We start from the raw sequence: 24,739 nt of genomic DNA on the forward strand, positions 1-24,739 counted from the left end.
ATCTTCAGTGACAGAAAGGCTAATGGTTGCCTAGAGCTGGGAAGGGGTTGAAGGTAAATAGGAGGTGACTACGAACAGGTTCTGAGGTTTCTTGCTGGGATGATGAAAATATGCTGGAATTAGTGGCAATGGTTGCACAACTTTATGAAGGTTCTAAAACCCATTAAATTGTACACGTTAAAAGGGTGAATTTCACAGTATGCGAATTCTATCTCATTTAAAAATAAGATTAAAAAACTGTTAGAAAAACACAGGAGTCTTCTGGGAAAAGTTCAGCCATCACTCCAAGCTCCCATTTGGCCATTCCTCCCCTCTCTGCAACAGGAACCCAGCAGATCTGGGGTCCACAAAGCTGAGTACCCCTGTGTCAGGCATCACAGGCTCAGGATGCTCCCAGCAAGGCGGGGGAGGCAAGGCAGGGCGATGGAGAGAGAGGACCTTGGGGTCTGAGGAAGGAGAACAGGGCACACGCTGCCCGGCCCAGTGCCCTTCGCCCCCCGGCCCCACACCCCCTGGCCCTGCAGCCCCGGCCACATTCCCCATGCCAGGGACCACCTAGTTGTGAAAGAACCCCCCGTGGGAGAAGGCAGGGAGGTCGGGGGCACAGGCAGCAGCCTCGGAGAGGCAAGCCAGGGGGTTGACGTCACAGGCCCCAGGATCCTGGTCCTCCCGGAAGTAGATGGAGTCAGCAGAATTGATGGAGGGGTCCTGGTCAAAGAAGTTGTAGGGTCGGAGGAAGAAACCCACACTGTTCGCCACCGTCACCGTGTTGGGAATGTCCTCTGCGTGGGGGATGTGCAGGAAACCGGCTGTCACCCAGGCCACCAAGTCCTGGGGGGGCGAAGAGAGAGGATCATGAGGCCTGGCTTTGCTAAGGACACGTCTGCCTCCCACAGTGGCCTTGTATGGGAGGGTTCAGTTCACCAGCCCAGAAATAAAGTGAAATCATAACGCTTTCTTCCTAAATGGAAGAACGCTTTTCTTCTAAAGACCCCCGAGGAATCTGGCTTGGGAGAGAGTAAGGCTCATCCTTGCTTCCCTGGCCACACCCCTTCCCCCATCCTCTTTCCTCTCAACTCACCTGCCCAGCAATGGTCTCATTGTTGATGAAGTCAGTGAAATCCAGGGTGGGGGTCCAGGGGTCATTCAAATTGTAGATGCTGCTGCTGCTGGGCTCCTCCTCCTTCCTCTGGGTCACGGCCAGCTGGTACCTGCCAGAGATTTAGATTTGACCCCCAAAGTCATCAACCCATCCTGCTACCTGAAGCTGCACTGAGGAGGGGACACAAAGGGGAAATGGGCCCAAGGGGTATCCAGCCTCTTTATTCTCTGCCCCCTTCTCTCTCTCTCTCTCCTAAAGTTCCTGCATTTGCTCAACATCCTGTATCTCAAACGTCTCCCAGCCCATTGTTCAGACTTCAGGCAGGACTGTCGCTCCACGTGGGAGTCTGGGCCTGGATGCAGGTGCACAGGTGTGGCCTGATTTCCATCTTAGGTTAATTTCAGTATCTCATGTGTCTGGATTTGGAGGAAATTCTCCCTCAGATCTGGGCTCTGTTCTTCCTCTTTGTTTTCCTCTCTGTGACGGTGAATATTTTCTTTTTCTTTCTTTCTTTCTTTTTTTTTTTTTTTTGGTCTTTTTAGAACCACACCTGTGGCACATGGACGTTCCTGGGCCAGGAATCAAATCAGAGCGGGAGCTGCCAGCCTACACCACAGCCACAGCAATGTGGGATCCGAGCCACATCTGTGACCTATGCTGCAGCTTGTGGCAACGCTAGATCCTTAACCCACTGAGCAAGGCCCCGGATCAAACCCACATCCTCATGGATACTAGTCGGGCTCTTAACCCACTGAGCCACAACGGGAACTCCCAAACATTTTAAAATACATAGAAAAGTTGAAAGAATAATCTAGGAAATGCTCACATACCCACATCCTCGATTCTACCTTGGACATTCCATCGTATTTGGTTCAGCATGTCTCTCTCCAACCAGGAGGCTTCATTTTGAGTGGCCTAAGATTGTGGCAGCAGGAGTGTGTGTGTGTGTTTGTGATCGTGAGTGCGTATGTGCACACACACCCATGGGAGGTGGGGGAAACTGGGTTCCCAGTAACATGGAGCCTCCCAAACAGTCCGCCTCCCCGAGTGCCTCTCTGATACCCCGCCCCTCACCTTTAGCATTTCAGGGGACCGTGTATCCACTGTGGGACTTTCGATAACCAGGAAATCCTTTTCGAGTTTTTCCTACACCTCGAGTACAATCTGAATTGATTTCCCAACCCTCCCTTCTCACTCTCACCCCGACCCCCACCCCTGCCATCCCGGCCACACCACCCACCTCTCCCAGCTGAAAGCTCCTGCCATGGAGCTGCTCTGGGGCAGCGGCTCCCCAGAAAAGCTGACTATCTGGATGCGGTAGCCCCGCGGGTGCCCCCACTTGTTGCTGTGGTTGCTGGCCAGGTACAGGTAGCGAGGGGCCGCACCTCCCACGGGGAAGGCGGCCTGCTCCTCCGTCTCCAGCACCTTCCGGGTCAACTGCAGCCTCTGTATGTGGCGCTCAGGGCTCCAGGGTACCGCCGTGGGGACGAACGTTGTGTCCTCGGCCCAGACCCAGTTCTCCAGTCCTGCAGGGGTGGGATGGAGGGGAGGGGCGGGGCGGGGGGAAGAGGGGGAGGGAGGGCTGGTCACGCAGCTGCCCTGCCCCCTCTGGACTCTGCCCCCATCTGGCTCCAGAGTGGGGGCCAAAGAAGAGGCCAGAGTGAGTGTGCCCCCTGCTTCCCTCCCCTCTCCCCAGGATAGCCCTGATTCAGAGATTTGGAGAAGCTCTTTCTCCTTGATTGCATCTCTGATAAAAACCCCAGATGCCTTGTGACTGGGCTTCCCCTGACATTTTCCCTCAGAGGAGCTGAAAGGGAAGAGCTTAACCTGAGGTTGGAGCAGTCTAGCAGGCAACAGGCAGAGTCAGGTTCTTTCTGACCTGAGGAAAGGGGTCTGGACCTTACATGGGAAGCCCTATGGCATCACCAGAACTGCTTTATCATAAGAATAATAACAGAGTAGCTCACTTACTGAACTTGGAGCTCTGCTCAGGCAGCGTGCTGAGGGCTTTTCGTATATTGATGTGTAAACTTATGAAGGAGGACATCGCCTTATGAAGATGGGGACAACTGAAGCTTAGACAATTTAAATAATGTGTCATTGGGAGCTCCCATTGTGGGGCAGAGTAAACGAATCCTACTAGCCATGAGGATGCGGGTTTGATCCCTGGCCTCGCTCAGTGGGTTAAGGGTCCAGCGTGGCCATGAGCTGTGGTGTAGGTTGCAGATGCAATGCAGATTCCTCGCTGCTGTGGCTGTTTCATAGGCTGGCAGCTGTAGCTCTGATTTGACCCCTAGACTAGAAACTTCCATATGTCATGGGTGTGGTCCTAAAAAAGCAATAATAATAATAATAATAATAATAATAATAATAATAATAAAGTAGGAGTTCCCATCGTGGCTCAGTGGTTAACAAATCCGACTAGCAACAATGAGGTTGCAGGTTTGATCTCTGGCCTTCCTCAGTGGGTTAAGGATCCGGCATTGCTGTGAGCTGTGGTGTAGGCTGCAGACGTGGCTTGGATCCCGCATTGCTGTGGCTCTGGCGTAGGCCAGCGGCTACAGCTCCGATTCGACCCCTAGCCTGGGAACCTCCATATGCTGCAGGAGAGGCCCTAGAAAAGACAAAAAAGAAAAAAAAAAAAGGATGGAAGCATGTCAGAAGGGACACAGGAATCAACCTGAAGATCTCCTAAAGGCCCAAACGAGAACAATTTAAGGAATGAAATAAATGATCAGAAAATACATGATAGGAATTCCTGCTGTGGTGCAACGGGATCAGTAGCCTCTCTACACGGCAGGTTGCAAGATTGATTGAGGCCTGGCACAGTGAGTTAAAGGATCCGGCTTGCAGCAGCTGCAGCATAGGGCAACTGTGGCTCAGATCCGATTCCTGGCTGGTGAACTCCATAAGCTGTGGGGCAGCCAAAAAAAAGAGAGAGAGAGAGAAATGACAGTACTGGGTTATAGCCCTAAGAATAAAATATTCATGAACCCATAAAGTTATGAATAAATAATTACACGTATAAATAGAGGGAAAAGGAGGGAATAACACTTTCTTATGGAGAACTGCAAATAATGTTTAAAGAATAGGGGGAAATTTAAATGACTAGCAGAGAAATATAGCAATCATAATTGTTGCAGGGAAAATCCACCAATAGTTCTAAAATTAGTGAGCAAGAGTTTGAGAAGAAAAGAAATAGTATATTTGCATAATATCCAATTTTCTCCCAAATGTTTATTAATTGCCAATGGAAGAAGATTAACTTTTACAATGGAGGAAACTGGAAGACACTATGTTAGCTAAGTGCCTGGGGCCAGAATAACTGGCAGTAAGACATATGGACACCCTGTGTCCCTTAGTATGATACTCGGAGAAGGGTATATAACTTCATTTCTGTGGTTTTCTTACCAACCCCCCCAACACAAAAACAAAACACAAACTCAATCTAATCATGCGAACATATCAGAGCCACCCAGACTGAAAGACATTCTAGGAGTTCCCGTCAGTGGTTAACGAATCCGACTAGGAACCATGAGGTTGCGGGTTCGATCCCTGGCCTTGCTCAGTGGGTTAAGGATCCGGCGTTGCCGTGAGCTGTGGTGTAGGTTGCAGACGCGGCTCGGGTCCCAGCGTTGCTGAGGCTCTGGCATAGGCCAGTGGCTACAGCTCTGATTCGACCCCCAGCCTGGGAACCTCCATATGCCGTGGGAGCGGCCCAAGACACGGCAAAAAGACAAAAAAGGAAGAAAGAAGAAAGAAAGACATTCTACAAATCGATTGACCAGCAGTGTCAGTTCATGAGAGGAAAGATAAACCTAAAGAACTGCCGCAGACGGCAGGGGATGAAGGAGGTGGGGATGCAAGTGTGATGCAGGATGCTGTTTAGATCCTGGAACAGAAAAAGGAAATCAGTGGAACAGCTGATGAAATTCTTCTAAGCTCTGGGAGGTGGGGGAAGGGATAAATGAGGAGGTTGGGATTAACACAGACACACTACCATGTATAAAATATATGACCACCAAGGACCTACTGTATAGAAGAGGGAACTATGCTCAATATTTCATAGTAACCTATAAGGGAAAATCATCTGAAATTATTCAGCAGCAACTGAATTGCTGTGCTTTACACCTGAAATTAATGTGTCATTGTAAGTGAACTATACTTCAGTTTTATTATCCAAGTGTAGCTGATTTACAGTGTTCTGCCAGTTTCTGCTGTACAACAAAGCGATCCAGTCACACATATATATACATTCCCTTTCTTATATTATCTTCCCTCAAGGTCTATTCCAGGAGCCTGGATATAGTTCCCTACGCTGTACAATAGGACCTCCGTGCTTATCCATTCTAAATGTAATACTTGGCACCAACTAACCACAAACTCCCAGTCCATACCACTCCTTCCCTGCCCCCTACTTCAATTTTTAAAAAGGAGAAGAAAAGAAAGCAAGGTACACATTAATCAAATAATTACACAAATAAATATGCAAGTATTGTCATTGACATTTAAAAAAATTCAGCATGGGGAGTTCCCATTGTGGCACAGTGGTTAACGAATCTGACTAGGAACCATGAGGTTGCGGGTTCTATCCCTGGCCTTGCTCAGTGGGTTTAGGATCTGGCGTTGCTGTGAGTTGTGGTGTAGGTCACAGACTCAGCTCGGATCCCCTGTTGCTGTGGCTCTGGTGTAGGCCAGCTGCTACAGCTCCGATTAGATCCCTAGCCTGCGAACCTCCATATGCCGCAGGAGCGGCCCCAGAAAAGGCAAAAGACAAAAAAAAAAAAAAATTCAGCATGGGAATTCTTTTGTGGTGCAGTGGGTTAAGTTTCCAACATTGTCACTGCAGCGGCTTGGGTGACTGCTGTGGTGCACATTCGATCTCTGGCCATATCCCATGGGTGCAGCCAATAAATTAAAAAAAAATTCACCGTGCTGTGTTCAGATGCGCCAGGGAAAATGTATCTTCATTTTCTATAACAGACCCCGGGGCCAGTGGAGTGGGCAGATGAGGGGGGAAATGTAGAAATAAAAATTAAAACTTGCTCAAAAAAATTCTCATAAGCTCTCAGGTTTATAGTATTGTAATAATGTTAATTTCCTCGTTTTGTTCATCCTGTGGTTATGCAAAATTGTTAACATTAGGCGGAGCTGCTTGCTGAAGGGTACATGGAAACTCTATGTCTGCAACTTTTCTATAAGTCTAAAGCTATTTCAAAAAAAATGTTTTAAAATAGTCATTGTTAATCCTCACAACAATCCTATCAGGAATGCACTATTACACTCTGTGTGTGCGTGTGTGCATGTGTGTGTGTGTGCGCACTCGTTTTTTAAGGCCCCACCCACGGCACATGGAAGTTCCCGGGCTAGGGGTTGAATCAGAACTATAGCTGTCGGCCCACACCACAGCCAGGGCACCACAGGATCCGAGCCGAGTCTGCGACCTACACCTACTGAGGGAGGCCAGGGATCAAACAGCACAACCTCGTGGATACTGGTCAGATTCGTTTCTGCTGAGCCACGACGGAAACACCTCTGACACTGCACTTTATGCTCGAGTAACTGAGGTACAGAGAAGCCAATCACAAAAATGTTCCTGTTATACACATTTTCCAGGAGCTCTCCACGTGCTCTTTGCTCCTCCATCAGAATGTAGGCCTCCTGAGAGCAGAGATGTTGTTTCCTTTATGAATCTGTTTTAGTGCCGTGCCTGCCACAAATACGCATTCATTAAATATTCGTTGCTTGCATCAGTTCTATATGTTGTTATGTGAGAAAACAGAAGTGATAAAATATGTGTACATCATGATCAAAATTTGGTAACAAAATATCTAAAAAGGTATAATCAGTATACGGTATCATACACATAGAATACACCGTAATATATTCTAGAATTGCAGATGCACTGTTTTTAAAAAGGTAAGAGTTTTTTTTGGCCATGCCTGGGGCATGGGGAAGTTCCCAGGCCAGGGATCAAACCCATGCCAGTGCAGGGACCAGAACCATAGCAGTAACGACATCAGATCCTTAACTGGTAGGTTACCAGGGAACTCAAAAAAAGGAAATTTTTTTTTTTTTTTGGTCTTTTCTGGGACCACACCCAAGGCATATGGAGGTTCCCAGGCTAGGGGTCCAATTGGAGGATTCTTAACCCACTAAGCGAGGCCAGGAATTGAACCCGCAACCTCATGGTTCTTAGTTGGATTCATTAACCACTGAGCCACGACAGGAACTCCAAAAAGGAAATAATTTTAAGCAACAGAGAATCTACGGGTGACAATCTCTGAGGAATTTGATGATTTTCACATTCATACGTTTTTACATTTTTCGTGTTTCCATGACAATTTTTAAAGCTAGGCATGGAGACTTGAACTCCTACTGGAATCCTTTCCTCCACCAATATGTCTTACCTCCCACATCCAGATCCACCTTGAAGTGGGCGCTATGGGTGTGGACGGTGCCCAGGGTGTGCTCCCCAACCCTGTTTCCGAAACTTTGGACATCGCCAAAGAGGAATGATGAGCCAATATAGCCCGTGGTGTGTAATTTGACTTCAATGGCTCCATTGGGATGGAAGATCATGTCCCACATATAGTCATAGTTGAGCATGGTGGACACAGATCTGACGACCAGCACTGTCTTTGCAAGGCCCCCAAAGTAGTAGGAGCGAACATCTGAGTGGTGTCGCCTCACAGGGAGGCCCTGGTTCTGTTCGAACACACAAAAGGCATCACGTAGTATCTTGGGGACTTGAGACTCCAGAAGGAAGGGCCAGTCCACATAGGTGGCCAGATAGGGACAGTCCACCCCACGGGTCAGCGGGGTGGAGAAGTGGCCCAAGCCAAAACTGGCATCTGCATACCGACCTCTCAGGGCAGAAGGAGAATTACCACCATAGACAGCCAAGGCCTCCTGGATGCTGACTTCATAAGCCACTCTCTCCCCTTGGAAGCGGATGTCAAAGATCCTTGGGCCACTGAAAGCTCCGAGGCCAAAGGAAAAAGTCCACAACGAGGAGGCCACGCGACTCCCCTGGACACTGAAGCGGGGGCCCTGCGGATAGAACTGCAGAGGAGGAGCTGGGCCTGGGGGCACCCGGGACTTCAGGGACCAGGACGCATCTGTGCCATTGTCTGGGATCACCACCACGTTCACCAGGCCGGCCTCAAACTGCTCCTCCAGATGGGCCAGACTCTCATAGTAGCGGCCTTGAAAGAAGACCTTCTGGATGGTCCAGAGGGAAGGGTCCAGAGCCCTGTGGTCTACCAGCAGTTCCAACCCCACCGGGTGCAGGTAAAACCCGGCCCCTGAGATGTTGTAGTAGAGGCCAAACCAGGTGGCCCGGTCCCCTGACTGCAGACCACGGGGGGCTGAGTTCATGGTCACCAGGTTCTGACCGTGGCTGCTATAGAAGCAGCAGTGGTGGAGGAGACCAGCAGCCTGGGGCAGCTCCCTGCGGAAGATCATCTGGTCGATGTCCAGGTACTCTCGCATGAGCACGGGGCGTCGGTGGTAGGGCAGGGGGCCCCCGTGACGCTCCACAGTCACATCCCGCACGTAGGAGGGCTGGGGCAGCGGCCCCACCACCAGCTCGGTCACGTTGGGCTGGGGTTGTCCGCCAAAGAAGATGATGGCCAGGGCCTCCCGGGCAGGCGGGGGGCTCCCCCTGTCCAGGTGGGCCAGGGCTGCCGCCTTGGGGGGCAGCTGCAGCTCCACTGAGAAGATGCAGTTGTCTGAGGGGCGGGCCTGGGCGGCATCCACCAGGCCTGGCCCCAGCTCCTGGGTCAGAAAGTTCATCACAGCTGTCAGCTCTTCTGGGCTCAGGTCTGCAAACAGCTGGCTCTGGCCAGGGTGTGTCCAGGGCTGGGCACCAGGAGCTCCGGAGGGGCAGCGGGGAGGCCGGCTGGGTTCACACTCCCTCCCAACTCCTTCCTCACTCCCAGCATCACCCGCACCCATGCTCATCGCTAGAACGCTGCACAGGGACCAGAGAAGGGAGACCGCCATAGCTAGAGCTCCTGGCGGTCTTCAGGCTCTTGAATCAAAAGACAGAGTGCCTCTTTCAGTCTCTGGGGTTTCCTGGCTCTGGGTGGTGCCTCTGGGCAGTGGCATGATGGGTAGCTTCAAGTCAGCCAAAGGCCGAGGGTTGGGAAGGGTTGGAGCTACGGGTGGCGGTGGTCAGGCCAGGCTGGGGAGGTGGGGCTGAGGTGGCAACTTTCAGTGACCCACGTTAAACCTCTTCCGGTTCCAAATCAAACACTCAGGTTCAAGGTTGAGGGATGGAGTGGGGGAGGGGCGGGCTTTGGGGATACTGCTGGAGGGAGGCAAGAGGAAGAAGTGACAGGGGCAGAAAGGGACTGTCCTTGGGCTCTTCCTCCACCCTCTGGATGGAAACTTTGTCCCAGCTACACGGCTGTAAGTAAACCTCTGCGCACGCCCCCTACAGCCAGATCCCCTCCTTTCTTCCTCTAGTTTTTGAAGCTTATCCCTGCTCCCACCCCCACCCCCCCACCCCTGCCCCCGGTCATCCAGAATCCCACCAGCACCCACCAGAGGCTTGAGAGTCATGTTGAGAACACAGAGCACCTGGGAGGAGCTGGGAGGGCTGAAGGGCTGAGCCAGGTCAATGTTTTGGAGGTCCTGTCCCCAAATCCCTGGAGGGGAGCATGCAGGGGAGCGGGTCAGTCAGAAGCTGGAGGGGGGAGTTCCCATCGTGGCTCAGCAGTAAATGAACCCAACTAGTATCCATGAGGATGTGGGTTCAATCCCTGGCCTCGCTCAGTGGGTTAAGGATCTGACACTGTGAGCTGTGATGTAGGTGGCAGACATGGCTCAGATCTGATCTGGTGTTGCTGTGGCTGTGACGTAGGCTGGCAGCTGCAGCTCTAATTCAACCCCTAGCCTGGGAACTTCCATATGCCACAGGTGCAGCCCAAAAAAGACCACCAAAAAAAAAAAAAAAAGCAGCAGCAGCAGCAGCAGCTAAGGGGAGGGGGCAGTGCAACAGAGACCCCGCACCCCTCAAGCAGGATTCATGGACCAGGTCAGATGTCAGGGTGGCTGGAAAACTGGCTGTGAACTTAACCCCAACCCTCACCTCCAGGAAACCCTCCTCCTGGAGGGGCAGAGAACAGAGAATGAAGTGGTCTCCAAGCCTGGGCAAGTGACATTCCAGAGACCACCTTCACCTGTCAGCCTGTGGGTCCTGAGGGAAACGAGGAGAGACTGAGTCTTCCGGAGAGGGACATACTTCCTTCTTGAGCTTAGGGGAGACTCCTTTCCAACCTGGACATGCAGGAATACTTCCCCAAGAAACCAAGTTACACTGATCCTGCAGGCAGAATGCATTCGCCTGAAAGAGACCAGGCAGGACATTCCAGCCGCAGGGAATGTAGGTGCAAAGGTACAGAAACTCCAAACAGCCTGGACATGGTGGCCAGGGAAGGACCCAAGGTCAGCGTCTCTGGTATGATGCGGGGACAGGAGGGGACAGGCAGAAGAGGTAAGGTCAGGAAGCCTTATGCGATGCGTGTTTTAAACAAAGTGGCAATTGCGGGAAGACATTGAGTAATTAAACCAGGCAGATCGACACCAGAAAGGTCAGATTATCCAGATATCAGCTGGTTATGCAACCAGCTCTATTTTGATATGGAAATTTGACACAAGGAGTCATTTTGTTACAGAGCAGGATCCTTGGACCCTTAATCAATAGAAATTGATCAAACTACTGCATTTGGAGTGGATAAGCAATAAGGTCCTGCTGTATAGCACAGGGAACTACATCCAATCACTCGTGATGGAATACGATGGAAGATGATAGGAGAAAAAGAAGGTATATACAGGGAGTTCCTGTCGTGGCGCAGTGGAAACGAATCCGACTAGTATCCATGAGGTTCAGTCCCTGGTCTTGCTCAGTGGGTCGGGGATCTGGTGTTGCCATGAGCTGTGGTGTAGGTCGCAGATATGGCTCAGATCCTGCAGTGCTGTGGCTGCGGTGTAGGCCAGCAGCTATAGCTCTGATTCGACCCCTAGCCTGGGAACTTCATGAGCCACTAGTATGGGCCCAAAAAGCCAAAAAAAAAAAAAAAAAAGAATGTTCAGTCTGGTGGGGTGGGGCCCGGCTCTCAGATGGGAGGTGGGTAATGATTAGGGGGTGGGAGGAGAGGCTTTGCCCTGCATGGGTGGCGCCAGAGGGGACTGGTATAGAAGAAGGTGCCCCCTCTGCCACCTTCCCTGAACATGTGGCTGTGACATTGCTTCCTCTGATATCATTTCATCCTGGGCTTTGCAATCATCATGTCAAAGACCCTAAAAACTTGTGGAAAATGTGCCCCTTTGGGGAGAATCACTCAGGAGACAGGACCACACGTTCTGCTCCCCCCACGAGGTCTTACTTCCCTTTGGACAAACTTGGCCCCAGGCTCTGTGAATGGGATGAAGGTGAATTTATGCCTGGTTGAGCCAGAGCTCCCCCCGAGCCCACACGCTGAGGACTGGGCCTCAGGACCGGATGCCTGAGCCAAGCTGCTGGCCCCGAGGCCCTGTGTGGTCAGCGGGACCGCCTCGTGCCCCTGGGTCCCTCCACTCTGATCTGCATTCCAGGGACACGGATCCGGCTGCAGGGTGGAGTGGGCCTTAGACGTGGAACAGAACAGAGGCAAGGAGACCAAATAGGAGGCAAAGGGCCAGTGACCTTGAGGATGGAGGAAGGAGAGAAGTAGCAAATGTGGGGGATGAGGGGTCAGAATATGGGGAGGTCAAGATAGAAGAGAGGTTGGTTGTTTGTTTGTTTTAGCTTTTTGTTTTGGCCATGCCCACGGCATGCAAAAATTCCCAGGCCAGGGACTGAACCCAAGCCACGGCAAGGACTATGCCAGATCCTTACACTGCTGAGTTACCAGGAAACTCTCAGGAGAGAGGTGTTTTTGTTTGTTTGTTTTTTGTCTTTTTGCCATTTCTTGGTTCACTCCCGTGGCATATGGAGGTTCCCAGGCTAGGGGTCGAATCGGAGCTGTAGCTGCCAGCCTACGCCAGAGCCACAGCCACATGGAGTCCGAGCCGCGTCTGCAACCTACACCACAGCTCACGGCAACGCCGGATCCTTAACCCACTGAGCAAGGCCAGGGATCGAACCTGCAACCTCATGGTTCCTAGTCGGATTCGTTAACCACTGTGCCACAACGGGAACTCCCTCCAGGAGAGCATTTTTAAGAAGGCAGACAACTCAGTCAGTGTTGTCAAATGCCACTGAGAGGTCCAGAAAGCAAGTGGCTGGAAAGGCCTGTTGATTTGCACTTGGAAGTCGCTGGGGGTCTTTGTCAGAGCAGGGCCTGTGGCTTGAGGGTCAGCACAGGGAGGGCAGTGGGTTGAGGAGGGACTCGGGGAGGAAGGGAAGCAGACCCAGCAGGGCTAGAACGCTCCTTGGACAAAGGCATCTGGGAAGGCACAGGCTGGGAGAAGCTGTAGGCAGGGTCTTGGGAAAGGCTTAGCAAGATGAGAGTTGAGGAAAAGCCAGACAAGAGGGAGAAATTTAAAATATAGGGAGAGAGGAGTTCCCATTGTGGCTCAGCGGGTTAAGAACCCAACATAGTGTCCGTGAGGATGTGGGTTCCATCCCTGGCCTCTCTCAGTGGATTGAGGATCTGGCGCTGCAAGTTGCGGTGTAGGTCGCAGACGTGACTCGGATACTGTGTTGCCGTTGCTGTGGCTGTGGTGTAGGCCGGCAGCTGCGGCTCCAATTCAGCCCCTAGCCTGGGAACTTCCATAGGCCGCAGGTGCAGCCCTGAAAAGGGGGAAAAAGAGTACAGGGAGAGGAGTGGATAACTGAGAGAGAACCGTCTGAAAGGAGCCAGAAAGGCTGGTCTCCCCTTAAAATAAGTAAAGAGCTTGTAGAACTAGTGAGACCACCCTCACCGCCAAATCCCATCAGAGAAGCTATCAGGGGGCTTCAGACATTTTTTTTAGGGGGTTAACTTTTGTCCAAACCCACCATGCACTGTATAAAATTTATAAGGATTGGAGTTCTCTTGCTGCTCAGTGGGTTGAGGATCCAGTGTTGTCACTGCAGTAGCTCAGGTTGCTGCTGTGGCACATGTTCGATCCCTCGCCTGTGAACTTCCCTAAGCCATGGGTGTGGCCATAAATAAAAAAAAAGTTTACAAGGATCATCTAAGCAATTATCCCATAACCACACCAATCACCAAGAGGACTGATTGTTGGGTGCGATTTTACTTTAATCAGCAACTGCCTTTCCCAAGTGGTAAGTGTTTCTTAGATGCAGTCATGCTCTTCCATTCAGAAGGTCAAGGGCAGGAGTTCCCGTCCTGGCTCAGTGGTCAACAAATCTGACTAGGAACCATGAGGTTGTGGGTTCGATCCCTGGCCTCGCTCAGTGGGTTAAGGATCCAGTGTTGCCATGAGCCGTGGTGTAGGTCTCAGATGCAGCTCGGATTCCAAGTTGCTGTGGCTCTGGCGTAGGCCGGCGACTACGGCTCCGATTCGACCCCTAGTCTAGGAACCTCCATATGCCATGGGAGCAGCCATAAAAAGACAAAAAACCAGAAGGTCATGGGCTGCACAGAGCAGATGCCCAGACATCCTTCCTTCCTCTCTGTGATCACGGCAGCATTTGGGGGGGTGAGAGGGAGGCATCCCCGTGCAGGGTTCTGATCCACTCTTTGCAGACGGGGCCTCCTCGGCCAGACTTCCCACAGGAGCCTTCCCCTGACCTAACCTTGCATTCAGGCCACCATCATTTCTGACCTCTGACGCATCTCTCAGTGCCTCGGCCTTCCATCAATGCTATTCTTTGTATCTGGACCCTGCCACTCCCTTACTTAGCATCCTTCCATGGCTCCCCATTTTCCTTAGGGTAACCATGGCTTGCAAGGATTTGCCTCCTCTGCCCCCTGCTTGCCCCTTCGGGCTCTCATCACAGCCCACACACCTGTCCGTGGACTTGGGTATTTGGATGGTACCACCTTGTCCCCTCCTGACCTTTGAACGTGCTGTCCCCTCTTCCTGGGGACGTCTCTCCACTCTCTTCCTTCTCCCCCCACCAACTTCTACTCCTCTGCCAGGATCAATTTGAACCTCATGACTCTTAGGAAGCTTTCCCCAGGCCCTAAGTCCAGGTTAAGAGCCCCTGCCTGCTATGTCCTCCTCTCAGCCCCCCTCTAAAATCCTTGATGTAATCGACCCTTTATGTACTCCTCTCGCCCCTGAGAGTAGATATTGTTGTTGTTGTTGTTGTTGTTGTGTTTGTTGTTGACTTTTTAGGGCTGCACCTGTGGCATAAAGAAGTTCCCAGGCTAGGGATCGAAGTGGAGCTGCAGCAGCTGGCCACAGCCACAGCCACGCGGGATCCAAGCTGCGGCTGTGACCTACTCCACAGCTCAGGACAGCGCTGGATGTTTGACCCACTGAGCAAGGCCAGGGATTGGACCCCTGTCCTCATGGATACTAGTTGGGTTTGTTACTGCTGAGCCACCATGGGAACTCCTTTTTTTTTTTTTTTAAAGATACTATGTCTTATTCCACAGTGTATCCTAGTGCCTCCCAAGGTGCCTGGCAGGTAGGAGGCACTTGGGAAATCTTTATGGAATGCGTGTAGGAATCCTTCTCTCGCACCTGCAGTGGGAACCCTTCCCAGGGGCTGCGGGACGACACAGCAGAGGCAGGTGGGCTCATCTTGGGCTCCTCACAGGGGCTTCCTGTGTCTACATTCCTAGAGAAGTCCCAGGTCTGCCCCCAACTGAAGCCTTAGGCGTCCCCTTGTCCAGCTCCTCTCAGGGCAATGGACCCAAGTCCTAAAGCTCTTGGCCTTGGGGACAGGATGACATCCTCTGTCACTATTCCCTCCTATCGCTTGACCCCAAGTCTGAGGCTAACAATCCAGCCAGCCTGGGGGCAGAGGGGAGAGGGGGCTTAAGGAAGCGTGTGGGTGGGGAAGGGGGCTGGAGACCCCCCCCTTGCTGCCGTCTTGACCCTGGCCGAGCTGACATCTCACAATCTACATGTTCCCTGAGGCCTGGGACAGGGGTGTGGTCCCCAAGACAAGATGTAGAGAGACATAACCACGGTCCCTTTCTCAGATCAAACCTTGTGCGTGATCATTCACACACACTCACAGGCTCACTCATGCTCGTTGGTCTGGAGACGGGTTTCAAGGCCAACGAGCTTCAAGTTAGGAAAACGAGGTGGGGTGTTCCCTGCTCCGCGGGTTAAGGATCCGGTGTTGTCACTGCTGTGGCTTGGGTCACTACTGTGGCACCTGTTCTATCCCTGGCCGCTGGCATGGCCAGAAAAACAAAAACAAAAAAACAGGGGTTTGGAGGGGGATGGACACCAGCATTCCTTTATCCCTTTTCCTTCCAGCACTGACTGTTGTGCAACTGACCATCAAAGAAGAGCCAAAAGGAGGTGGAGACAAAGGATAAGTGTGTAATGGAGAAGTCGAACAGGTCAGAGAGAGAAGTATAGAGTCAGCATCAGAGCCACACTGGCCACGACATCACTCCTTGTCCTCAATCTCCTTCTGTCCTCTGTCACCCTTTTTTTTTTTTTCTCTTTTTTATGGCTGTGCCCACGGCATATAGAAGCTCCCAGACCAGGGATTGAACCCATGCCTCCAGGACAACCAGAGCCACTGCAGTCAGATTCTGAGCCCACTGCACCACAACGGGAACTCCAGCCCTCTGTCACTCTTGCTTCCACCCCAGGCCATGTGATAAATTCATCCGGCAATCACTGGCCCTCTTTCCTTACTGAAGTCTTTCTCCCTGTTCTTTGGAACCTAGTTTCTCTCCAGCTCACTGACTCATCTTCATCCACTGTTCCATTGACCCAGAAGTGAACTGGACCTGGGGCAAGACAGAAGGTAGCAGAAGCTTCTGTGATGGCTGAGCTCCCTGGATATGATCTTCCTCTGGTCAGAAGCTAAGCAGCATCCAAACGTCTGTTTCCTGGACTTCACCTCCTAGCCGGGCTTGGTCTTCCAACAGGCAGAAGTCACCCCTCCTCATTGCTCTCATTGCCCCATCTTATGAGAGAGGAAGAGAGAGCAAAAGACAGACAGACAGAAGTTTAACATTCTCCACGGAGATATACACGCAAGAGAAGACACGGGAGTTACCAGAGGCCACACCAATTTCTCTGGGTCTCAACAACTTGAGAAACTTGAGTCCCTGGGCCCATCTCTTCACTCGCTTTACCCTCCCCACACTACCCCTTCCTAAAAGAAGACTCAGTTTTTAAAAATGATCAGGTCTGGAGTTCCCATCGTGGTGCAGTGTAAACAAATCCAACTAGGAACCATGAGGTAGTGGGTTTGATCCCTGGCCTCGCTCAGTGAGTTACAGATCTGGCGTTGCCGTGAGCTGTGGTATAGGTCGCAGACACAGCTCGATCTGGCGTTGCTGCGGTTGTGGCGTAGGCATTCAGCTGTAGCTCTGATTTGACCCCTAGCCTGGAAACCTCCGTATGCCATGGATACGGCCCTGAAAAAAATAATAACAAAAAATTAAAAAATTTAAAAATCAGGTCTTGTTTGGGCCTATTTTTTATTTGAATAGCAATACAAGAATAGGTAATATTAGTCACATGGGTCAAAATTCAAACTGTACAAAAGGGTATGTAGTAGTACATCTCCTCCCTCCCCTGTGCCCACCTCCTGGTTCCCCTCCAGAGGCAACCAGTGTTACCCGTTTCATATGCATCTATAAGATAAGAAAATACGTATTTATAATATCCTCCCTTGAAAGCACAAATGGAAGAGCCCTATATTTCTGTGCCTTGCCTTTTTCTTTGGAAGATTATTCCCTATAAAGAGATGCAATTAGGTTTATAGCTTCATAGTATTGTTTCGTAAGGCTATATCAGAAATTATTTAATTGATCCTCTAGGGAAGGACAGCTCTGCAGTTTCCCATCTCTTGCTATTTGCATACAAACCCCCAACTCAGAACACCCACTTCCCACCATGACTAGGGACAACCTAGGGGAGAGGCTCCTCCCACAGAGGGCCCCTGCTCATTTGCATGCCCACACCTGATTGGACAGCCCGTGGCCCTGGGGCTGCAGTGCCTGGGTCTTCCTGCTTCTCAGGCTTGGTGCCCAGGCCTCCCCCATGTTGGGTGCTGCAGAGGACAGGGGGCACTGGTCACACCCAGACCTGGCACAAAATGACCATTCCTCATTACCACTGCACATACAAATCCACCTAACGTGCTAACTTGAGCTGCTGATGTCTCTATGGCCATCCTTTGGTAGAGAATGCAAGGCAGGCCTATACGCATAGGCAGAAAGGACTGCGCACCGGGCCCCAGGACTGGGGGTGGGGGCAGTGCCCAGGCACAGGGAGCCAGACAAGGACTGTCCTCTCAAACCAGAGGTACCTTGCATTTTTAGACTTCCACAGGCTAGAGTCAGGAGAGGAGATCAGAGTTGAGACAGGGGGGTTAGGAAAACTTCCGGGCAGAGGAACAGCCCCTCGGGGCTGGAAGGGAAATCCCCAGGAATAAGAACTGGCAGGAACAGTAGGAGGCTGGGCAAGAAGGAGGACTAGGATGAGAGGAAACTTGGGCCAAAGGGCCCCTTCCGGAGAGTTCGCGTGTGGCCCAGTGGCTTGGGTCTCTGCCGTGGCACGAGGTCAATCCCTAGCCCGGGAACTCCCACATGTCAGGGCACAGCAAAAATAAAATAAAATAAAATAAAATCCCCTTCCAGCCTTATTTGTGGATTCATCAGCCTGGCAGGATCCCTGCCCTGGGGCCTCTAGGGGGCTATCTCCATAGGAGAGCCCCCATTCTCATGTCCCAAGGGAAGAACTGGGGAGTCTTAGGAGAGACCTGGGATGGCCTAAAAAGATTTGGGAAAGCCAGAAAGCAAAAACAAAAGGAAAAACAGAAAACAAAAACCAAAAAAACAAAAGAACACCCCAAACAGGAGTCTTCTGGAAAGACTTAACCATCACTCAAGCTCCTGGCTGGCCATTCCTCCCCTCTCTGCAACAGGAACCCAGCAGATCTGGGGTCCACAAAGCTGAGTACCCCTGTGTCAGGCATCACAGGCTCAGGATGCTCCCAGCAAGGCGGGGGAGGCAAGGCAGGGCGATGGAGAGAGAGGACCTTGGGGTCTGAGGAAGGAGAACAGGGCACACGCTGCCCGGCCCAGTGCCCTTCGCCCCCCGGCCCCACACCCCCTGGCCCTGCAGCCCCGGCCACATTCCCCATGCCAGGGACCACCTAGTTGTGAAAGAACCCCCCGTGGGAGAAGGCAGGGAGGTCGGGGGCACAGGCAGCAGCCTCGGAGAGGCAAGCCAGGGGGTTGACGTCACAGGCCCCAGGATCCTGGTCCTCCCGGAAGTAGATGGAGTCAGCAGAATTGATGGAGGGGTCCTGGTCAAAGAAGTTGTAGGGTCGGAGGAAGAAACCCACACTGTTCGCCACCGTCACCGTGTTGGGAATGTCCTCTGCGTGGGGGATGTGCAGGAAACCGGCTGTCACCCAGGCCACCAAGTCCTGGGGGGGCGAAGAGAGAGGATCATGAGGCCTGGCTTTGCTAAGGACACGTCTGCCTCCCACAGTGGCCTTGTATGGGAGGGTTCACCTTAGCAGCCTGCCTCCCCTGAAAAGGAAGTCATGACCATTTTTCCTACCAGCCACATGTCAAAGCATAAAGAGTCAATTTCATATTGGGAACAACACCTGCCCCCGTGTCCCAGCCTGTGCCCGCCACCTCTGACCTTCTCCATCACGTCCCCATCAGCCTACCCCCCCACCCCAGAGGGATGGTGACACCACAGGCTGCTTCAACTCCTCTCCCCTAACTATAACCAAGAGGAGGATGGGGGAGGGATGATCAGGGTTTGGGAGGCAGAAAAGGCTGACATTTACAGAGTTCCTGTCGTGGCTCAGCAGTAACAAACCTGACTAGCAGCCACAAGGATGCGGGTTCAATCCCTGGCCTCTCTCAGTGGGTTAAGGATCCTGCGTTGCTGTGGCTGGGGCATTGGCCAGCAGCTGTGGGTCCACTTTGATCCCTATCCTGGGAACGTCCATACACTGCACATGCAGCCCTAAAAAGGAAAGAAAGAAAGAAAGAAAGAGAGAGAGAGAGAGGGAGGGAGGGAGGGAAGGAGGGAGGGAAAATGTTGACATTTAGAAATTAATCCTTTAGTGGTCAGGCCAGGGAGAGAGAAGATTTGGCTATAAATCTTGGTCTTGGAGTTCCCACCCTGGTGCAGTGGTTAACAAATCCGACTAGGAACCATGAGGTTGCGGGTTCGATCCCTGGCCTTGCTCAGTGGGTTAAGGATCCGGCGTTGCCGTGAGCTGTGGTGTAGGTCACAGACACGACTCAAATCCTGCGTTGCTGTGGTTCTGGTGTAGGCCGGTGGCTACAGCTCCGATTTGACCCCTAGCCTGGGAACCTCCATATGCGGTGGGAAGTGGCCCTAGAAAAGGACAAAAAAAAAAAAAAGAGAGAGAGACCCACACAAAATAAATAATTAAAAATAAAATTAAAAAAAAGAGAGAGAGAGATGTGGTCTTGGCTTTCCCATCGTGGCTCAGTGGTTAACAAACCCGACTAGTATCCATGAGGATGACAGCCTCGCTCAGTGGGTTAAGGATCTGGCATTGCCATGAGCTGTGGTGTAGGTCACAGATGTGGCTTAGATCTGGTGTTGCTGTGGCTGTGGTGTAGGCTGGCAGCTGTAGCTCTGATTCAACCCCTAGCCTGGGAACCTCCATGTGCCTTGGGTGCAGCCCTAAAAAAAAACAACCAGATGTGGTCTTTTCTGGTCACTTCCATGCTCCTGAGTCCTGGGGCCCCTAAAGGACTTAGTCAATGATGCCTCGGCCACTGTGGACAAATGAGCTCCCAGTCTGGGACGTTTTCCTCAACAGGTAATGATGAGAGTCACCAGAGCACAAAAGACAGGAGTCAGCTCTACCCCTGAGATCAGATGGTATTCAGGGACCCCAAAGACAAGGTGGGGCTCATCTCTGGGTCCCCACACCCCTCCCTTGGCCCTCCTGCAGTCAACTGACCTCGCCAGCAATGGTCTCATTGTTGATGAAGGCAGCAAAGTCCACAGTGGGGGCCCAGGGGTCATTCTGATTGAAGATGCTGGTGCTCCTGGGCTCTGTCTCCTTCCGCTGGGTCACGGCCAGCTGGTACCTAGAGATGCATGGGTCAGGCCTCCATGGTCACTAAGGCCATCCTGCTGCCTGATCATCATGGAAGGGAGCCAGGCAAGTGGGCCTCAGCTTTCCCATCGTATTCCCACAGTGACTCTTGACGCCACCCTAGTGGGTTGCCTAACATCTTCACGTGTCTTCCTGTTCATCCTTTGCCAATTCACAGCACGGCCCCCCCCCCAAAAAACAGAAAAGAATTTTCCCTCCTGGGCTTTAGCATCCCAGGGGACCTTGTATCCACCGTGTGACTTTTGATAACCAGGAAATCCTTTCTGAGCTCTTACCTCACCTTGAGTACAATTTGAAGTGATTTCCCAGTTGTCCCTCCCAACCCTCCCTTCTCACTCTCACCCCGACCCCCACCCCTGCCACCCCGGCCACACCACCCACCTCTCCCAGCTTAAGGCTCCCTCCATGGAGCTGTTCTGGGGCAGCGGCTCCCCAGAAAAGCTGACTATCTGGATGCGGTAGCCCCGCGGGTGCCCCCACTTGTTGCTGTGGTTGCTGGCCAGGTACAGGTAGCGAGGGGCCGCACCTCCCACGGGGAAGGCGGCCTGCTCCTCCGTCTCCAGCACCTTCCGGGTCAACTGCAGCCTCTGTATGTGGCGCTCAGGGCTCCAGGGTACCGCCGTGGGGACGAACGTTGTGTCCTCGGCCCAGACCCAGTTCTCCAGTCCTGCAGGGGTGGGATGGAGGGGAGGGGCGGGGCGGGGGGAAGAGGGGGAGGGAGGGCTGGTCACGCAGCTGCCCTGCCCCCTCTGGACTCTGCCCCCATCTGGCTCCAGAGTGGGGGCCAAAGAAGAGGCCAGAGTGAGTGTGCCCCCTGCTTCCCTCCCCTCTCCCCAGGATAGTCCTGGTCTTTCGGCCAAAGCTGTTGACCTGTGAAATATTTCTTCAAGGATTTCACCTCTTCATCCCTGCACATGTTAGTGGAGAGGCCTGTGCTCGGCGCTGGGGACCCACTGCTAAAGGAAGCGTCATCCTTATCCTCCCGCTCTCACGGGAGTCCCAGAGAGGCAGAGCCCTGAGGGGCCTGCAGTGTGAGAGGAGCACATTCTAGAGTCAAGGTTGGAGGAATACAGGTACTGACAGGAAGAGGGGCCTTCCTGGGCAACATTTCAGCCTGGCCTTAGAGGGTGTCACCAGCAGAGATGACATGGCAGGGCCTTCTAGGCAGGGGCAAAACTTGAGCAGGAGTTCCAGTCGCGGCTCAGCAGTCATGAACCTAACTAATATCCGTGAAGACATGGGTTCGGCTATGGCCTTGCTCAGTGGGTTAAGGATCGGCTTGGCCATGAGCTGTGGTAGAGGTTGCAGATGTGGCTTGGATCTGGTATTGCTGTGGCTGTAGTGCGAGCCAGCAACTCTAGTTCAAATTTGACCCTTAGCCTGGGAACTTCCATATGCTGCAAGTGCAGTCCTAAAAAAAAGCAAAAAAATATAAAAAATTAAAAAAAAACCCCACCACGAGCAAAAGCAAAAAGCCTGACTGTCACGTGTGGCGTGTGTGTTCAGGGACAGGGAGGGTGTGAGTGTGGCTAAAGCAGCACAGGGAAGGATCTGAAAGGCAGGCAGGAGCTACACTCTGAAGGGAAGAGCCTTGTAGGTCCTTCTTAGGACAGGATCCTATAGGTGATGGGGAAAAGGGGAAGTGGGTGAGGGAGCTGGATGGCATAGGCTGGTAGGTCCCTCTGGGTGCAGGGTGAACCCCAGATCTGAGAAGAAGAAGAGTTGAAGCAGCAAAGAGTAGGCTGGCGCCAACAGGGGGTTGGCGCTATTTCAGAGGCAGAACAGAAAAAAATCTGGTGATTAACTCAATATGGGGAAGGACAGTGAAATGACCAGAACACCAAGATATCATGTAGCCTTGGCTTTCTATGAGCACCAACGCCAGGAACTATCTGGAATGTTCCACAATATCCACTTTAGCCCTCACACTTAAATGTATTGTGCTTAGAGATGGAAGCTCAGGGAGGGGGAGGGTCCCCTTCTCAAGGAAATAAACAACCTAGGGTGTTCCGTGGCTGGCCTGCAAGTGCCAGGGACACTGCAGAATGCAAACAGACCCTCCCAAACACCTGCACAGCAGGCCAGACACAGAGATGACACAGAGATGAGCTGAAAAACTTATGTCTGCCTTGCTGAAGTGGGGCTTCAGTGCCAGGGAGGGGAGAGGGCAAAGGGGACCCTTAGCCCCCCTTCTGCCTCCTCTCTGAGTTTAGCTGTTTCCCAAGATTTTCTGACGAGGTCCTGAGAGGGTGGGTGGCAGCTCTGCCCACAGCCAATGATCTAAGACCTCAGGAAAATTCAGCCCGCCGCCTCCCATCCAGCAAAAGAGGAAACTTGAAACTCCAAAACCCACATTCGCATGCTCAGAACTTCTTTCCCTGGAAAACCTCCCAAAAAGCCCAAGGCAAACAGAGATCATCTTCAGCCCCCTCTTCTGGAACCCTTGCCTCTGGCGGCATATCTTACCTCCCACATCCAGATCCACCTTGAAATGGGCACTGTGGGCATGGACGGTGCCCAGGATGTGCTCCCCAACCTGGTTTCCATATTTTCGGGCAGCACCGAACAGAAAGGCTGAGCTGATGTAGCCTGTGGCATGAAATTTGACTTCGATGGCTCCATTGGGATGGAAGATCATGTCCCACACGTAGTCATAGTTGAGCAAGGTGGACACAGATCTGACGACCAGCACTGTCTCTGCAAGGCCCCCAAAATAGTGGGAATGAAAAGCTGAGTGGTGTCGCCTCACAGGGAGGCCCTGGTTCTGTTCGAACACACAAATGGCATCGTGTAGTGTCCTGGGGACTTGAGACTCCAGAAGGAAGGGCCAGTCCACATAGGTGGCCAGATAGGGACAGTCCACCCCACGGGTCAGCGGGGTGGAATACTTGCCCATGCCAAAGCTGCCATCCATATAGCGCGTCATGATTGCTGCTGGGGAATTTCCACCATAGACAGCCAAGGCCTCTTGGAGGCTGATCTCATAAGCTAGTCGTTCTCCCTGGAAGCGGATGTCAAAGATCCTTGGGCCACTGAAAGCTCCGAGGCCAAAGGAAAAAGCCCACAACGAGGAGGCCACGCGACTCCCCTGGACACTGAAGCGGGGGCCCTGCGGATAGAACTGCAGAGGAGGAGCTGGGCCTGGGGGCACCCGGGACTTCAGGGACCAGGACGCATCTGTGCCATTGTCTGGGATCACCACCACGTTCACCAGGCCGGCCTCAAACTGCTCCTCCAGATGGGCCAGACTCTCATAGTAGCGGCCTTGAAAGAAGACCTTCTGGATGGTCCAGAGGGCAGGGTCCAGAGCCCTGTGGTCTACCAGCAGTTCCAACCCCACCGGGTGCAGGTAAAACCCGGCCCCTGAGATGTTGTAGTAGAGGCCAAACCAGGTGGCCCGGTCCCCTGACTGCAGACCACGGGGGGCTGAGGTCATGGTCACCAGGTTCTGACCTTGGCTGCTATAGAAGCAGCAGTGGTGGAGGAGACCAGCAGCCTGGGGCAGCTCCCTGCGGAAGATCATCTGGTCGATGTCCAGGTACTCTCGCATGAGCACGGGGCGTCGGTGGTAGGGCAGGGGGCCCCCGTGACGCTCCACAGTCACATCCCGCACGTAGGAGGGCTGGGGCAGCGGCCCCACCACCAGCTCGGTCACGTTGGGCTGGGGTTGTCCGCCAAAGAAGATGATGGCCAGGGCCTCCCGGGCAGGCGGGGGGCTCCCCCTGTCCAGGTGGGCCAGGGCTGCCGCCTTGGGGGGCAGCTGCAGCTCCACTGAGAAGATGCAGTTGTCTGAGGGGCGGGCCTGGGCGGCATCCACCAGGCCTGGCCCCAGCTTCTGGGTCAGAAAGTTCATCACAGCCGTCAGCTCTTCTGGGCTCAGGTCTGCAAACAGCTGGCTCTGGCCAGGGTGTGTCCAGGGCTGGGCACCGGGAGCTCCGGAGGGGCAGCGGGGAGGCTGGCCGGGTTCACCTCCATCTCCTCCCCTGCCAGCTAGTAAAACACACACCAAGGCAAAGATGGTGATGACAGCCAGAGCGAGGAGCACGAAGGTGGTCTTCTGGTTCATTGTCCCATAAACATAGAGACAGATGATTGAACCAAAGTGGAGATGTGTATTCTCAGGCCAGCAGAGAATATAGCAGGTCTCTTTTGGCCCCTGTCGTGGGGGCTCCTGGACCCCGGCAGAGGTTCCCAGTATTCAGACGCAAAGGAGACTGAGGGTGGGAAGAGCATGGGAAGGCTGGGGGGTGGGGGGCGGGCCAAGTTGGGAGGGCGGGCCTGAAGGAGGGCAGCAGCGATTTCCACAGACCTTACATGGCTTTGTCTTCAAAGCTCCAATTCAGTGTTGGAACAGGGGAGAGCTCGGGTGGGGGGAAGGGTGGTGGGGATTTCAAAATAATGCAGCTGACCAGCCTGAGCACAGAAAT

The 24,739-nt window shown here is 52.8% G+C and overlaps 1 protein-coding gene across 2 annotated transcripts; it reads right to left on the reverse strand.

Annotated features, from left to right (window-relative positions):
• Positions 1–265: 265 nt before the first annotated feature.
• Positions 266–24,566, reverse strand: AOC3 (amine oxidase copper containing 3). 2 transcript variants are annotated; one of them, XM_047759145.1, is made up of 5 exons: positions 23,176–24,566; positions 7,513–7,909; positions 2,343–2,628; positions 1,082–1,211; positions 266–831 (listed from the first exon to the last, which is right to left on the reverse strand). In XM_047759145.1, exons 1-5 carry the CDS (start codon positions 24,376–24,378, stop codon positions 556–558), a joined length of 2,292 nt encoding a protein of 763 aa, XP_047615101.1. In that variant the 5' UTR covers positions 24,379–24,566; the 3' UTR covers positions 266–555. The 2 variants fall into 2 exon arrangements, with proteins under 2 accessions (XP_047615101.1, XP_047615100.1); XM_047759144.1 differs by lacking the exons at positions 266–831; positions 1,082–1,211; positions 2,343–2,628; positions 7,513–7,909 and adding exons at positions 16,646–18,620; positions 20,154–20,283; positions 20,694–20,979 and having other exon boundaries at positions 22,779–24,559.
• Between the last annotated feature and the right edge of the window lie 173 nt (positions 24,567–24,739).

The sequence above is a fragment of the Phacochoerus africanus genome, chromosome 14, assembly GCF_016906955.1.
Source record: "Phacochoerus africanus isolate WHEZ1 chromosome 14, ROS_Pafr_v1, whole genome shotgun sequence".
Taxonomy (NCBI): Eukaryota; Metazoa; Chordata; class Mammalia; order Artiodactyla; family Suidae; genus Phacochoerus; species Phacochoerus africanus.

Excerpts from the sequence above, each read along its gene's own strand:
- AOC3 (XM_047759145.1), bottom strand. The coding sequence starts at position 24,378 with ATGAACCAGAAGACCACCTTCGTGCTCCTCGCTCTGGCTGTCATCACC. Across the intron at positions 7,910-23,175 it reads CCACCCCGCTGACCCGTGGG|GTGGACTGTCCCTATCTGGC; the intron begins GTGGACTGTCCC and ends CTGACCCGTGGG. Across the intron at positions 832-1,081 it reads ATGAGACCATTGCTGGGCAG|GACTTGGTGGCCTGGGTGAC; the intron begins GTGAGTTGAGAG and ends TCGCCCCCCCAG.